Source organism: Harpegnathos saltator, unplaced genomic scaffold (genome assembly GCF_003227715.2).
Source record: "Harpegnathos saltator strain DR-91 unplaced genomic scaffold, Hsal_v8.6 scaffold202, whole genome shotgun sequence".
NCBI classification, from domain to species: domain Eukaryota; kingdom Metazoa; phylum Arthropoda; class Insecta; order Hymenoptera; family Formicidae; genus Harpegnathos; species Harpegnathos saltator.
This window is the reverse complement of record NW_020229987.1, coordinates 2,423,507-2,437,838: the sequence shown is the minus strand read 5'-3', so window position 1 is coordinate 2,437,838 and position 14,332 is coordinate 2,423,507. Positions and strand designations below refer to the sequence as shown.

The 14,332-nt window shown below is 29.8% G+C and overlaps 1 protein-coding gene and 1 long non-coding RNA gene across 2 annotated transcripts; both read right to left on the bottom strand.

Annotated features, from left to right (window-relative positions):
- Nucleotides 1–6,702: 6,702 nt before the first annotated feature.
- On the bottom strand, nucleotides 6,703–10,054 carry LOC105182116 (uncharacterized). The gene is made up of 5 exons (XM_011139298.3): nucleotides 9,934–10,054; nucleotides 8,934–9,015; nucleotides 8,305–8,354; nucleotides 7,487–7,607; nucleotides 6,703–7,260 (listed from the first exon to the last, which is right to left on the bottom strand). The coding sequence occupies exons 1-5, from the start codon at nucleotides 9,970–9,972 to the stop codon at nucleotides 7,169–7,171; spliced, it is 384 nt and encodes a 127-aa protein (XP_011137600.1). The 5' UTR covers nucleotides 9,973–10,054; the 3' UTR covers nucleotides 6,703–7,168.
- Nucleotides 10,055–10,719: 665 nt separating this feature from the next.
- LOC105182115 (uncharacterized) lies at nucleotides 10,720–13,071 on the bottom strand. Its single transcript, XR_849680.2, has 3 exons — nucleotides 12,887–13,071; nucleotides 11,004–11,123; nucleotides 10,720–10,874 (listed from the first exon to the last, which is right to left on the bottom strand). It is a non-coding gene; the product is annotated as an uncharacterized LOC105182115 (long non-coding RNA).
- Nucleotides 13,072–14,332: the final 1,261 nt, after the last annotated feature.

The following is a 14,332-nucleotide window of genomic DNA, read 5'->3' as shown; positions in this document are numbered from 1 at the left end:
CGGTATGCAGGAATGCAAACCAGTATCGACTCCGATGGAAGTGGGTGCAAATCTGACGAAAGGAAAAGCTGAAACGGCCGATCATGGATCGAAGATGCCTTATCGAGAACTAATAGGGGCACTCATGTACTTTTCCATAGGCACTCGACCCGACATATCGTACGTGGTTAGCTATCTGAGTCAATTCAATGACTGCCACGCCGAAGTCCACTGGAAAGCTGCCAAACGGGTATTACGGTACTTAAAAGGAACCGATAATTTAGGTATTTTGTTTTCCAGGCAATGCAATTCTCCTGTCATGTACGTGGACGCCGACTGGGGAAATTGCTCCATTGATCGCAAATCTTATACCGGTTTTGCGTTGATCATGAATGGTGGAGCTGTCAGCTGGGAGTCTCGGAAGCAGCAAACGGTGGCATTGTCGTCCACAGAGGCCGAATACATGGCCCTGTCCGAGGCAACCAAAGAGGTCATTCACATGAAAAGATTGCTCCAGGAATTAGGTGCGATTACAACTGGGATCGTAGTAAAGACCGACAGTTTCAGTGCTCTAAAGTTAGCAGCCAACCCTATTCATCATTCACGATCGAAACACATCGACGTTCGGCATCATTTCGTACGTGATGCTGTGAAGGACAAGGTCATACAAGTTCAACACGTGCCTACTCAAGAGATGGCAGCCGACGCACTCACCAAAGGTCTGCCTAGAGGCAAGCACGAGCACTGCACTAACCTTCTAGGTCTTAGACTCGTCCTATAATCGAGACCAATTGTGGTTCGAGGGAGAGTGTTGGCGGTAATATCGGTCATGCGAACCGCAATTCTAATACACGAAAGCGAACACCTGGCGGCGCTCCAGTAGCGTACTGTTGACTGCGTGTGAACGGCTGTGCGGAAGTATACGCGATAATGTATTCTTATACGACTGAGTAAAGTTAACAAATACGAGAACTGTGTCTACGTGTATGTACTCTATATTACTGCCTTCGCCTAATTCCTGTCCAACACTAACGATACAATAAAATAATTGTCCTAAAGATACATTTGTCAAGACTAAATGATTGCTTGTTAAATAGAATAGTCAATAGTCTAAAAAGTATGTAATAAAATGTGTTCTTTTCAAAATTGTTTAAAATGCGCTTAAAGAGTTGGCTCTGAACATTCCGAGCTGCTCAATAACTAATTAAAAAAGTCTAAATATTATTGCAATGAAAATTTATTCATAATCCGTATATAATACATACTTTATAGTCATTTTGTGAGGAAATTATTCGAATGTTTATTATTAATCAAATTCTTACGTAAATTTTCAATTCTCTTTGATATATGCATATGATGTTTTTAATCGTTATCAATTAATTATGTAACGCTCCTCCTTATTATAAGGCAAGATAAAAATTCCTGAAATACTTTTCTCTTTACTAGATAAATAAAACGACAGTAAAATATTTAAATTTAAAGTAATGTTACGATTGGTCCAATGTAAAACATTAATCTGTACATGTAATATATTACACTTAAGCCGAAAATAAGTGACGCGTTTGATGTTTTAAGTGCATCTTCATTTTGTGATAACTTCTCTCCACTTTTACAATATCAATGTTTTATAATAACAACCAAGTCATGTAAACCATGCACACAACGATAAATTGCTCACTAATTTGCATATAATGCATATGCGACGTCGTTGAAGTTTGCAGCGTTCTTGGAGTGAAAATTGAAAATAGCCTTTATTTAAAAAAAATCACTTAATATAAATGTAAATACATATAAAAGATAAATTTATGTTAAATATGACATGACATTATAAGAAAGTTGTACTTCGCGAAAATTACGCACATATAATCATTCATACAGATTATTTCTGGCACTCACAGCGCTCTGTGCCAAAAACTCACAATGCATTTTCACTCTCTGGCATGTGGGAAAATAGAAAAAAATTAGTTTAACAGCAATATCATCCCGGGACACTTTCGTTCTCCCCGAAAATGGTGTGCATACCACCACACTCAGACAGATTATAATTATTTCCAGCACTCATAGCGCTCTGTGCCGAAAACTGACAATGCATTTTCACTCTGTGGCATGTGGAAAAATAGAAAAAAATTAGTTTAACAGCAATATCATCCCGGAACACTTTCGTTCTCCCTGAAAATTGTTTATTATAACTTATAAGGATTATCTGTTTCACCTTTTTTTACGTCTTGCACTCTATGTAATCGTCCTATGACAATATTATTGAATATTATTGAAAAGATTTATAATTATGTAAAGAGGCGAGTAATATTATGTGAAATTGACTTTAAAAGCATAATCTATTTTTATTATTTATTGTTTTTACATTATTTGTTTATCATTGTTGAATTATTTATCGATATTAAACGAATATCATATTAAGAAGGTAGACAATAATCATTTTCTTAATAAAAAGTATGTAATATGGTTCATTCACATATATAAGAAAAGATGTTATTTTACATAATACAGTCAGGCATACAAAATAATTAGACATACAAAATAATCCAATGTATTCCAGGTGCTTGATTCCAAAGGCGAAATTATCCAACAAAAAGTGTTGAAAGCATATGAAGAGGGTATCTCCGACACAAATAGATTGCAACAGGCAACAACAAAATTCAATAAGTGCTACGACGAAGGTAATCGATTCTATTGGCGTATTGAATAATAATTATCGATATTACCGAATATTCTAATTGAAGGGCTGCAGAGTGGAAATACCGGTAAGGAGCAAACGTTGAAAATATTCATGTGCAGTGCGGACACTTTGGATCTCCTCGACAAAATAGATTAAAAACATATCGCAAATTCTCTTCAGGATGTTATACAAAATGTGCTCTTCATATTTTTTATCGAGAGTTTTTAATGAGTTTTCAACTTTATGTATATTGTTTCTTTATTGAATTATATTGAGCTAATTTAAAATTACTAATTTCATACATCTTTCCTTTATTGGATTATATTAAACTAATTAAAAAATGTTTTTAAATTAAAGAATCATTTAGTAATACTGAACGAATTCTATATCCTAAGAAGATAATCACCCGAAGAAGATATTATTGCTCCCAAATAGTTTTCCGAATTAAAACATGCGCAACGTATACATTAACCGTTAACGTGTTCGATTTCTATCGCTTTATAAATAAAAATTATGGCAAATCTGCTAATTAATGAAATTAAAAATGTAATAAGGAAAGAACACGTTATTAAAGTTTATTTATTTTATTCATTCAGTTATTTACTAAATTTAATAATTCATTTCTAACTGAGTTATGTTGTGTTGAGTACAAATTAATCATACACTTTGTTGTATCGTATATGTTAATGATATTTATTTTGAATACACAAAACTATATACGTGCGTACGTCAGGCGCGCAGAACAACATGACAGACAAGAAGATGATACAGAGAAGGAGAAAAGAAGGGCCGATTCACATGGGAGAGAGAGACGAGCCGTTCGCATGAAACGCAGAACATAGAAATAGGACCAAATAAAAGTATGGTAATTCTTAACGCGATATACGAAAATAATCTGTTTTGCCCTAACGGAGTAACGCATTGATCAACTAAACATTATTTTCTCCAACACTCCTCCTATCAATGTGTCCGTAGTACATACAATGTTTCTTCTATTTGATCAGATTTAGCAAACGCATACGTTTACATTAAACAAACGCAAGTATAGGATAAACAAAAGTAACTTATTTATATTTAGTCAAAGATGTAATCTTGTACTAATTTAACCTTAATAATTTTACATTCTTCGTGTTTTGCCTTAGTTAAGGGTTTCGTCAACAAATCCACTATCATTTTATCAGAAGGTAAATAGTTTAAATCAATTTCGCCTCTTTCTCTAACTTCTCGCGAATAGTGATATCTAATATCAACATGTTTACTTCGGCCGTGAAATACGTGATTTTTGTTCAATTCTATTGTATTTTGGTTATCGCAATATATCTCTGTTGCACTTTTTATACTAGTCTTAAATCCCATATGTTCTAACAACTGTCTTAAGTATACTACTTCTTTACAAACTTCCGACAGAGCTACGTATTCTGCTTCCATTGTGGATAAAGCAACAGATTTTTGTTTTCTCGATTCCCAACTTATTGGGATGCCAGCTAACATAACTACATTACCGCTACACGATTTTCGGTCTTCTACGTCGCCAGCCCAGTCCGAATCTACATAAGCTTGCATTTCTTTACAATCTTTAGTGTATGTTATACCGTAATCTATAGTATTTTGTAAATATCGGAGTACTCTTTTCGCGAGTTTCCAATGAATCTCATCAGGATCAATACAAAAACGACTTAATGCACTAGCAGCAAATGCTAAATCTGGACGCGTTGCATTAGCTAAATAAATCAAACAACCTATCAGTTCTCGACATGATTTATGCTCTATGCGTTTCCTTCTTTATTTACTGAGTTTGATTCGACCCTTTTTGTTAATTTTTGATTCGTCTCAAGCTGCGTTCATATTGGTCTACAATTTTCCATTGCAAACTTTTGTAAAATATCTGTGATGTACCTCTTCTGTGTTAACTTTATTTCAGCTGTAGGTTCATTTCTTTCTATATTTATCCCAACATCGACTCGCCTGTTTTAAACCATAAAGTTGTCTTCTCAGCAGACAAACCTCGTCTTCTTGTTTTCGAACTTCAAAAGCTTCTGACTGCTCCATGTAAATTTCGTCTGTTAGATCATCCTGTATACAGGGTGTTTAAAAGTTTATCATGCAGACGAAAGTTGGAGATAGATTGGGTGTAGCCGAGAAGAAAAGTCATGTACCATAATGTCAAATTGGCAATAGTTATCGAGTTATTAATTGAAACATGTGAGCCAATGAGCGCGTAGAGAGCGCTGGGCGGCTGCGGTAGCACGTAGACATTTGATACAGGCGGAGTCAGCGAGTGTCGATAGGCTAGCGCGCGCAGCGAGGGGCAACGTAAGCGACAAGAGGCGAGCGCGCGCGACGAGAAGCGAGTGAGCGCGAACGATGAGGAACGAGCGAGCACAAGCGACAAAAGGCGAGCGAACGAGCTATAAGGAAAAAGCTCTTTGTCGCGTTTCTTGTCGCTTAAGTCGCCCCTCGCCGCGCGCGCTCGCCTATCACCGCTCGTTAACTCCGCCTGTACCAAATGTCTACGTGCTTACTGCGGCCGCCCTCTGCTCTCTACGCGCTCGTTGGCTCACATGTTTTAATTAATAACTCGATAACTATTGCCAATTTGACATTATGGTACATGACTTTTCTTCTCGGCTATACCCAATCTATCTCCAACTTTCGTCTGCATGATAAGCTTTCAAACACCCTGTATATAAAAGTAATATGATATTATCAATGTAAAATAATCTTTGATTTCTCTAGATCTCTGGAAACAAGAAAATTGTAAGTTGAAAGATTCACTCTGCATCTTTTATTTATTTCAACACAAATATTTACTCTAACGTAATTATTCTATGGCAACAATTGTATATAACGTACATTTAACGTATTGTATTTAACATATGTATTTTATGTATTGTTTTATTGATATGTTACATCCATATATTAAATAGTTGGTTATAAAACAAAAGAATACTAAATTAACACTTATTAATATATTAACCTTAGCGCTCCATTGGCTCCGGTACGGAGCTCATTTGTTCAGTAACTCCGGTGGCTCCGCTGCAGAGCCAAATGTTTTTAACATGATTACGCTTAAGATGCTATGTCATCGTCGGCGTTGGCAATTGTTATCTGTAGTTAAAACGTGCTAAGTCTGTAATATTGAGGTTAAATTATTTTACGACTTTTTTTATGGTTAAAAACATGGAGACGATTGAATGTTATGATGAAAATTTAGAGCTGAGTGATAGTGAAGACGTATTTGATTTTCAAGTATTATTATTATTATTATTATTTTATTATTATTTTCAAGTATTGTTTTCAAGAAAAGGATGGCAGACTTCAAACTGGTGAGTACTGTGACACTTGCCCAAGTAAACACAAAATATACATGGGAGATGTTTCCAAAGATATCACACGATGGTGAATTATAAAATTAAAAATTTATATTTCATTTGTAAGAGGAATATACATATTTATAAAATAAATAAAATCAAAAACATTCACAAGCACGTAATTCCTTCCACATAAAATAAGACTTTTTCTCAGACGCTCCGCTGCAAAAATGTGCCGGAGTTGCTGGTAGGCAGTGGTACAAAAACGCGCAGAGCGCTAAGAGTTAAAAATATTACTGATAATTCTGACCATATCTGCGTCTATAGCATCTGCATCTATAGTATCTGCGTCAAAGAGAAGTCACACAATTGAAATTATACCTGACAGTTAAAATATATTTCTCCTTTTTATTCCGTTGACTCTTTTTCACTCTTTTTTTTTAAACTGCCTTTAGTGTTTATAATAATTATCATCACGAAAGATAATAATTTTAATAATGTCACATAAAAATGTAATTTTCACGATTATTCCATGTTTGCTATATCATTTCTATATAGACGGAAATTTTATGCGATCTTCATTTATCATTAGCAATAAATATTTTGTAACGCTTAATATTATTCTCCTTCAACAAAGACAATAGAGGCTTGGGATATTTTAAGTTGTTTTTTATTAAGCAACGTAATAAACGTTATGTAATTAAAGTGGATGACAATTAAAAATACGTTCCATATATATCGAGAAAAATTAAACATTTGCATGATATTCAATTAATAGTGATAATTTAATTAGACATAAATAGCGAGATTTAATTAACTTATTTTCGAGAAAAGTTTTCTTGAACTTTACAAATTAAAGATAAATAACGCGGATAAACATTAATCAAATCTTTCTTCTCGATAAATCTTTTTAAACGGGTTTTTGAATAAATGAAACTATTAATGAACGATTAAAGTGAGCTTGAAACAATTCAGACGCATCTTGTCACACAACTATTCAGACAATTATTTTCCATCTTGCTCGATATCGATATTTTTAGTATCAAAAGTTTTTTGCGAAAACAGCAACTTTTTTTTTAACTGTGTCATGAATATAAAAGTCAACAAAAAGAGGTCAAACAATACAAGAGCTATAAAACAATTGTTGGAAGAATTCAATAAAAATCCAGCATTTCTTATGATATATGAAGTAAAGCTGATGTCACTGTGGTCGGCTAAAGAAACGTATAATTGGCATGGCGCATATGGCTATGTTTTCCGTACGATTAATTCGTGATGATGCCTTTTTAAACTCTGTAAATGAAAAGAGATATGATAATTGCAAAAATTAATTATTAAAATGGAGTAATTATTTTTCAAGAAAATAAATCTTTTAAAATTATCTATTTTTCTAAAAGATTATCTATTTATGAATATTATCTTTTTATAAGGATTATTTATAAATATTATAAATATCATAAAATTATCTGTATTTCATAAAATTATATTTTAATTATCTTCTGATAAAATCAACAAAAACCGTTTTTGTAACATTCGTTGAATAACGCTTGAGCCTCTCTCATTGATTCCTTGTCAGCAATAACATCCTTAATAAATCTTAAGGCTGCGCTTACTCTAAATTGGCCATGCGCATTCAAAACCTGAAATAGATAAGATTGATTGCTTTTTTTTGTATATCTCAATGTCTACAGCTCTTCTGGTACATAAGTGAGACTTCGTGGATATGGATTACATCGAAAATGTGTCGCGTGTAATTAATACTGACAAATTACATTCGATGTCAATATATATATTTTTGGAATATGGTATAATTAAAATAATTACACAAAATATAATTATGCAAAGGGTAAATTAGCTATAAATAAATATCCTTCTTCTCCATTAAATTTGGAAACCTTACGATATATATATATATATATAACAAAAAGAAACGTCTTGAATATACACATATGCCCGTGTCCGATTAAATTAGCAGATCTTATAATCATCAGTTGTTACAATAATCTTAATATACAATGTTACTAGATTATTTTAGAATCTATTGATCATATAGATCATATAGAAGAAAAGTTTTAATATCGCGAAACATATAGTTATTTTCAGTGCCAATTATATTTTCTTGTTGTTCTAACAAAGTATATGTACATTTGGTTATTGTTACTAACACTGTAACATTTAATACATAAATATTTCATATCTAGTTATATAATTCTTTCATTATAGCGATTATAGTTGCATATATTAAACATCTTACATATTGTCAATATAGTAACATAATTGCACCATATCTTAAGATTATTTTACTAATAAATGTATATTAAATAGAAATATACGTACCTGTCCATCGTGTACCATTATACATAGTAATAAATTGCTAAAGAGTGCTCCTATAACGCAAAAATTACAGCAATAATAAAATTGAGACACTTTGTTGTTTGTTTGAATGCTATAACTAACTCGAGCCGACTAGTCTCAGAAATGTTCTTGTTCTCCCAATTAGAAATGCAAAACTATGGTTACCAAATATACGTACGTAAAATTGTTAACAAAAAATCAAAATAACAGCATGCTTGACGAAATAAAAAGGCAATGCAAATCTAAAGCTATTTTTTATCCAACTTTCTAATTGTGAAATAATTATTTAGACGATTATAACAAATTCCATAGTTTGTAACCACATCAACTAAACTTTATTATTTAAAATTATTATGCTCTATAGACATTCTAGCTTTAATTTTTGATAACGACAGAATTTTGCTTCAAAAAGGTAGCACAAAAGAGTACTTGAATGCCTACAATCGTCTTTCATATAAATGTTTATCACGAGTTTTTGCAGGCATCCTGTTGCAGGTTAAATTCTAATACCGGCGTCTTAACGTACATCGTGTTTATTTCTTTGTCTAGATCTTTATAATCCCTGACTTTTTGTAATTTATTTTTTATAATTATCGAAATTTAATACTTACTTGTCTTAAGTTTTTGTTGGCAATTATGTACATGCTCCACAGCTTCCCATGCACGTTCAACATTATAACTGTAACTCATTATCTAAAAGGATAAATTGCACGTAAACATATCATAATTTTTTTATTTCAATTTAGCAATCATGTGAAATTTCAGTGTCAGAAGTTTATAATTTATACGATTTTTTTTTTACAATTTTTTAAGGAATAATAAACTTTGCGATAGATTATAATATTCTCTTACTATCTATTATAATAATGTCTTTTACAAAAAACATTTTCCACGAAAAAAATAAGTGTATAAATATTTAAGAAAGAATATCGTCACATTGTTTAAATGAGGTTTTAGTTTTTGTTCTCTTGCAAATTCAAATACGAATATAAAACTTTTTATTATTAATTAAATTATTTAAATTACTTAAATTACTTTATTATTAATTAAATTAATTAAATCTACAAATTGAACATATATAACGTTTCCAAAGATTAAATGTTAAGTTAATATAATTAGTATATAATATAGTATATATAGTATATATATATATATATATATATATATATATAGTATATAGTATATAATATAGTATATATAGCATATATAATATAGTATATATAATTAATAAATATATAATTAGATGTTAAGTATAATAATCTTTGCATTTTACACAAACTGTTTGATAAATAGGTATATCGATTTATTATCGGAACTAATGATAAAGTATTATATTAATATCATAATATTAATATAATTTATCGTAATATAAAGGCAATCATTTCAAAAGGAATATTCATTACAGAAGTACTACTACATAAAATATTTAAATTAACGTAAAAAATACAAAAGATATATAATACGATGTAAAATTTAAGGTAATTTTACGATGTAAGATTTAATTTATTTATTGAAGTAAAATAATAATTATAACTATTAACAATATTGTTGAAATATATTTTGTAAATTTATAACAAAAAAACTTTAGTTGTTTGTTTTGTAATTACTGACCGTAAAGAACAGTACACCAACAATAATCAAAATTTTCATTCTTAATTTTTTGAATATATTTAAGTAAGTAACAAATTGAAGTACACGGATTTTGAATATGGACTAGTCTTCGTCAAATGAAAGCCGCGTATTTATAGCTGACACGCTTTACATACACGCAGGCGCATTATGTAATGTTTGTTATTCTTTCTTTTAATTGATATGCTTTACATTATATATCGATTTATAATAGTATATAAGAGTATATAATAGTATATAGAAGTATAAAGTAATGCTGATTTCGCAGAAACTAAGGTAAAATAATGAAAAGGAAAATGGATAATGAAAAGAAAAAATCTGTGATATCTATTTTCTACTTAAATATAATATGTATAATATGAGTAATATGTAAATTAATATCTAATAAAACTGCGATATGCAAATGGTAATTATAATTAGATAATTATTTTAAGAGATTGAGAACAAATATATTGACAATTTGGTAATTTAGTAATTTGACTATTTAAGTTAGGATTTATTTTTCACGTTGTAGTGACAAATAACAGCTTGAAAAATAAATAATTTAAGCCATTTTGCGACTTTATCAACTCAGATTTGATACTTGATAGATAATCAAATCGCTGAAATAAATTTTATCAGTTTATATCATAATTTTTTTAATGTAAATACGTTTTATTGAATTGTCATCGTGAACATATAATTCAAAAGAAAAAGACGAAGTAATATAAAGGAAAAGTTACACACAGAATTTGAAAAACGAAAAAAGATATGTAAAGAATGGTCCGTAATACTGTATGAATACTATATGAAGTCCGTAATACTATATGAAGGAAAATCTACAATTTGTTTTTAATCCTGATCTGTGAAAGTAAGTAACTTTGGCAAGATTTCCATATAGTTGTAGTCTTCCTCCTTCAGGTACCTTATTATGGGAAGTTTGCCTTTAAACATCGCAATTAAAAGAGAATTCGTTTATTGCATAAATTTTTATTAAGATAAAATAATTATTCTTCAAGATTATATTTTTTCAGATTTTTCAAAATAAATTATCTATCAACAAGATCGAATACCTTCATCGTAACATTTCTTGAATATTGTTTGTGCCATTCTCAATTTGTTTCGGTCGGTAATAACATCTTCAAGTAAGATAAGAATCCATTTTTTCTAATTATGTCATCTTCGTCGAAAACCTGAAATAGGTAAGACCGATTGCTTCTTTTATATGCCTCGTGATATCATATAAAATTTGTAATATATTATTGTAAATCATTAACTTTTATGTATATATATATCTTTTTCATATATTTCCCAGCAAACACAATATTATATGTAACGTGCATGTTAGTTGTAATTTCCTACTCAACAATATAACTGTTATATAACACATGTGTAGGAAATTGTAACTAACATGCATGTTACATGTAATATTGTGTTTGCTGGATTCATTAATAACATATTAGTACGTTGTGTTTTAATATTGTATTATATTGTGTGTTAATATTGTATTATAACAATATATTGTTATATCTACTATTCATAAAATTATTGCCTCTTTTTATATCGTAGAATATAAATTTATATTTATAATCTATTAATGAATTTTTCATTTTTCAACATTGTGTCGCGAGACTATTTTAATTGTGCGCGTGCAATTTGTGAAACATGATTAATATTTCAAGGATATATATTTATATCTATATTCATATCATACTTCTTTTCTTTTACTCATAAACGTTACATCGAAACAGTTCTTTATAAATTCAAAACACGTTGTAACTACCAATTGGTAGAATAATCTTGATATATTATATAACTAGACTATTAGACTTTTTCGACTGCATACATGTATTGTTAATTTATTATTTATTATTATTTTATTTATTGGTAATTTAAGAAAGTATGATCAATAGCTCAGCAAACATAATAACGCATTGATGAGGTTGTTGCCGTCGTTAATGTTATTTGGTATTATTATTCATGCTTTTGTAATAGTCTTTTGTCCAGAGAAACAAATATGTACGGTTGTAAACTAATACTTTAATAATACTATGTATAAAGAGTAATTTGATAGTGTATGTAAATTACAATGTATATTGAATACAAATGTACATACTCGTTCATCTTTGAACATTGCGCATTTGAATGCTTCAGCATTGAATTTATCTGCAACGTACAAATTAAAGATATAATAAGACAATTGAAGAATTTTCTGTTTAAATGCTGTAATTAATGCGAATTAATCGGTAGTAGCGTTCGTGTTATCATTGTTTAAAAACGTGAAGCTTGAGCAGTTATAAAACAAACACGAAAGATTGTTAACAGTATAGAGCAACAAGTATACACTGGACAAAATAAGGATACACTGTGAATCTGAAACGATTTCCTTTTCAACTGTTAAATTATGAAATTATTATTATAATTTTACTGTAACGTTATTTTGTTTTACAAACAAGCTTGAATGTTTTTTTAAAAATATTTGTCCCCAATATTATAATTGTGATCCAAGGGGGGAATGTAATTTATTTTATTTTAAAATAATTATTTTATTAAATCTCTCTCTTTCTCTCTCTCTCTTTCTCTCTTGATTGATCGACAAACTATCTAGTAATATCGTTGACAAATTAAATAATTCAGAAAAATGTGAATCAAACTTCCTTATGTAAACTTTTTATACTTTCTTAATAGCTTAGTATCGACGACAAAGCCTTCAATATGTGTCACAAAAGAACAAAGCTCGGACTTTTATTACTTTTCATGTAATTATCTTATGTAATTATTTCTTGTAAATCTTTTTCAGTGACATATTGTTGCCGGTTCAGTTCTGATAATTCTATCGTAATAAAATCCCCGATATTATGATTTTTATTGTATTTATTTGTCTGCCTAAATCTTTGTAATTCATGATTTTATAATTTTTTAGGATATGTTGCTGTAGGTAAATTTTAATACTCACCCGATGGCACATTGAATACTTTGCAACAAATTGCGTAATTCTCCTTATAATTTTTTGCACTATAGTAGTCGTAGCCACAAACTGCCGCTTGAAAGGCTCGATTGTACCAAAACGTATAAAATTGCTTATAATAATTATTTATAATAATTGTTAATAATAATAATGGTTCATCTTGTCTTAGTACTTTATCTACCGACATCATTAATGTATAGTAAGCCTATTAATAAGCCTATTTTTAAAAGGTAAGATGTTAATTATTGTATGCAATTACGATATCAGCGTTTATAATTTAAATAGATTTTTTGCTCACAAGAAGAAGTAACAAATTTTACGATTAATTATTATATTCTTCTACTATAATCTATAGTATTGTGGCTTCCCACAGAAGAACTTAAATAAATACGATTTAAAGAAAAGAGAACAATATTAATATCTTGTTATTTATTAAGCATATTTAATTTTTGTTATCTCGCATATGCCAAACATGTACTAAAAATTTTTTAAGATAAATTATATCTACGACTCGAACATACAGGATGTCATCGAAGAATATTGGACGTTAAGAAAAAAGCAAATTTTGAAATGGATGTAAATTATTTAATATTGAGAAATACTTTGAGTTAGGTGTTATATTAATATCAAAGCTGTCGCTTCACTCTTTCTGTACTACTGTAAGAAGTGTTTTAATTAACGTGTATTGCTATAAGAAGTATTTTAATTAATGTGCAAACTAAACACAAGAAGCATGTAATAAAATATAAGCCAATTACTCATTAAGAAAAATAATAATTATATTAACAATATAGAGTCGAAAGATATGCCGCGAATATATCGTGAGTTTGCAAAGAAGTTCACATGTCACATGTGACTTACTACAACGGCCAATACACCTATAGTAATCACCAAAGTTTTCATCTTGGATTCTCTCAATTCTTTCAAGGAGGAAATAAATTTGATGCAAGCAAATTTAATCGTAAATCTATATCTCGTGCCAAAAATAAGCCGCGTATTTATAAGCGATTCTTATTTATAAGTAAAAATATTATTATACGTATGTAGCCCGCTTTTTTGGTGACCTTTCAGCATAATTTATCTGATTTGTTTTGCTATAAGATAACATCGAAATTAAACGAAAAAACCTCTTATCATTTTGCAATCAGTTATGATAATTATTCAGATATTAATTGAAAAAATGTGTTAACTCAAATGTATAAAAAATTTGCTTCGTGAGACAGATGTTTTCGTGACACCAGCCGATAATTATTTTATCGAGTCGTTATTACAAACATAGAATGTAACGGAAATATCAAACAATGTTTAGTACAATATTGCTAATCTCGGAGAAAAAGAAAAGATCGTTTTTATGATGTATTCGTGGAATACGATTTGCTTGTAATTTAGTTGTCGAAGAATTTAGTTTCACAATTTGCTTATTGATTATGTTCC